The sequence below is a fragment of the Carlito syrichta genome, unplaced genomic scaffold, assembly GCF_000164805.1.
Source record: "Carlito syrichta isolate Samal-C Ts95f unplaced genomic scaffold, Tarsius_syrichta-2.0.1 Scaffold115654, whole genome shotgun sequence".
In the NCBI taxonomy this organism is placed as follows: Eukaryota; Metazoa; Chordata; class Mammalia; order Primates; family Tarsiidae; genus Carlito; species Carlito syrichta.
Window position 1 is genome coordinate 1 of NW_007059750.1, and position 2,780 is coordinate 2,780.

The 2,780-nt window shown below is 67.0% G+C and overlaps 1 protein-coding gene across 1 annotated transcript in view; it reads right to left on the minus strand.

Annotated features, from left to right (window-relative positions):
- Positions 1 to 683: 683 nt before the first annotated feature.
- LOC103275726 (mucin-6-like) overlaps positions 684 to 2,780 on the minus strand; it is a gene marked incomplete at both ends in the record, with an annotated part of 7,648 nt that continues 5,551 nt past the window's right edge. Inside the window, 5 exons of the mRNA XM_021706245.1 lie at positions 684 to 827; positions 995 to 1,151; positions 1,809 to 2,048; positions 2,312 to 2,497; positions 2,625 to 2,712. Coding sequence (XP_021561920.1) covers positions 684 to 827; positions 995 to 1,151; positions 1,809 to 2,048; positions 2,312 to 2,497; positions 2,625 to 2,712 — 815 coding nt within the window. The remainder of the gene's footprint in view (positions 828 to 994; positions 1,152 to 1,808; positions 2,049 to 2,311; positions 2,498 to 2,624; positions 2,713 to 2,780) is intronic.

Here is a 2,780-nt window from a genome sequence, read left to right on the forward strand (position 1 = left end):
CCCACGCCTCCCTCAGCCTCAGTCCCTCCCTCTCTCTGTCCGCCCCCACCCCCTGCACCTCCCTGCTCCTGGCCGCTCCCTGGACACCTTCCTGGCCCCACCCTCCTTCCCAGCCTCTCCCACATGTCTGCCTCCGCTCAGACCTCCACGACAGGGAGGTCCCGTCTCTCCCCCACACCCGCCTGATGGGCCCCCATGGCGTGTCGTCGGACCCTGTCTCATGGTTCCTCGTTCTGTTCTCGGGCATCTCTCCCTGCCAGAAGGGGGCTCTGGAAGGCAGGACTGTCTGGGTCAGACCATGTCCCCTAGCTCAGACCTGGCCTGGCGTGTGCATGCATGTGCGCGTGGATGAAGGTGCGTGTGGATGAACGAATGAGTGTGTGAGCGAATGCATGGCGTATGCGTGAATGAATGAATGAATGGGCGTGTGAGGGGGCGGGCGATGCGCGAATGTGCTGAGTGCGAATGGGCGAGTGGATGCTGGGCGCGTGGACGAGGGCAGTGTGTGGATGCGTGTGGGGGTGGGGGACTGCGCGTGAATGCGTGAACGTAGCGTGAATGTGTGCTGAGTGTGAATGGACGAGCCAGCATGAATGGCGAACGGGCCTGCGTGGGCGAAGATGCGTGCCAGTGAGCCTGCATGTGGACGCGTCCCCGCACCCACCCCTGCCAGCTGCCAGTACCTTCGAGGTTGGCACCGGAGACGCTCTCCAGCCGCCCGGGGCAAAGGCAGGGCTGGTAGTGCCACGTGCAGTTGGCTTCCTGCGCGTACTGGTACTCGCCGTTACCCGCCCGCGTGTGGGTATTGTAGAAGTCACAGTAGATGGCTGGAGGGAGGGCGCCCGTCGGTTGGCAGGGGATTCGGCCTCGACCCGGCCGCACCGCGGGGCCCTGCACGCGGGCACGGAGACTCGGCTCTCGGGGGACAGCCCAGGTGGCCCTGTGGGGCACGGCCTGCGCCCCACTGGGGAAGGGTGTGGGGGTGGCTACTCACGGCAGAAGGCTGGGGTTCTCCAGTCCACACACACGCCCTTGTCCAGGCAGGCCTGGGCGTAGGCGGCCACGGCATCACACAGACACTCGCAGTCCCCGCCTGTATCGCACCCACACGCGTCGTGCACGCAGGCCTCGTAGTAGGGCATGCGGTACACCTGTGGGAGTGACAGTGTGTGGCTGTCGCGGGAGGGCTGAGCGCCGGGCTTTGCCGCCTGGGGCCTGGGCGCGCGGTGAGGCTGGCATGTGGTGGCTCAGTGCCCCCACCGTGAGCGTGGGCAGCACGTGGAGCCGCGCCCCCCGACCAAAGCCGGGCTGCCTGCCCTCGGCTGAGGGCTGCATGGAGGAGTCTGAGAACTTGCGCCCTGAGAGCACCACTGGGCCAGGGCTCTGCTCGCCACGGCCACTGCAGCCCCTCCGGCCTGCCTGGCGACCGCTCCCTGGGGTCTGTGCTCCTTGCCACTGAGTCGGCCTTTGCGCCTGCTGTGCCCTCCTGTCAGCCTTACTGAGCCTGAGAGTGATCACACCCCCAAGTCCAGGAAGCTCACACCCGGACACAGCCTGCGTTCTTTGGCTTCCCCTCATGCACTTGCTCGAGTGCTTGAGAGCAGGGGTCCCATGGGGCCACACTGGGCCCCGGGGCATGTGGGGGCTGTGGCTAAGAGGATGGCCCTGTTGGGCCATGGAGAGTGTTCGGTTCCAGGAAGCCGCTGAGCCTTGGCACCCCAGCCAGGTCGACTGTGGCCCGCAGCCGGAGAACCCTGTGTGGCTGCCCGCCGGCGGTGCCCGCCCACCTGCCCGCGTGGGGCGCCCACCTTGCTGTGGCAGCTGGCGAAGGTCTGGCTGTGGATGATGCTGCACTTGCGCTCGGCCCAGGAGCGGCGGAAGGCGTTGAGGCTGCAGGGGTCCGCCACCAAGCGCACGTCGGCGCACAGCGGGCTCTCCTTCCACGAGTTCACGAACTCCAGCTCGTCCGACGCCACGTACCGGCTCCGCGTCTCAAAGTCGTCTTTCATGTTCCCGTTGAAGTTGCCACACAAGCCGCAGAGGGCGTCCTGCGGGCGGTGGGCGTCAGGGGAGCCAGGCTGCGGCATCCCTGCCCCTAGCGCAGCGGGCGCTGGCGTGGACCTGGGGGCTGGGCTTCGGAAGGGATGACCTGGGGGGGTCGACCTTGGGTGTGGTCCTCGGGGAGCGTGCTCCTGGAAGGGGTGGGCCCAGGAGGGGACAGTCCTGGGAAGAGGGTGTGTACCTGGGAGGCAGGGGTGGGCCTGGGAGAAGTCATTCCTGGGAGGGGCGTGCGTGGGAGTGGCAGGCCTACCTGGGTGGCACGGTCCACCCTGATGAGCACCGACATGTGCTTGTTCCAGGTGAGTGTCAGGTTGAGCTTTCCGGGGACGCCCATGTCCAGCACGAGGTTCAGGGAGCTGGGCTTCACCCGGAGCCACACCTGAGGGTCCTCCCCGGTGACCGTGTAGTTTCTGTTCGCCAGCACGATGGACAGGCCCTGTGAGGGTGCCATCATGGAGGTCATGGGACTGCCTGTCTGTCCCCTCACCGTCTCCCGAGCTGCTGTCCTGCCTGTCTGTGCCGCCACTGTCTCCTGCCTGTCTGCTCCACCTCCCGCCGGCTACTGTCTCCTGCCCAGGCTCTCTGAGGCAGAACTGATCCGTGAAGGACATGTGGAGTGGCCGGCTGAGAGCCTGCTCCCGGCAGAACGGGCTGGGGCCGAGGTGTGGCTTCCTGAGAAGGCCTCCCGTGCCTGGAGACGCCCAGCGGGGGTTGAGCAG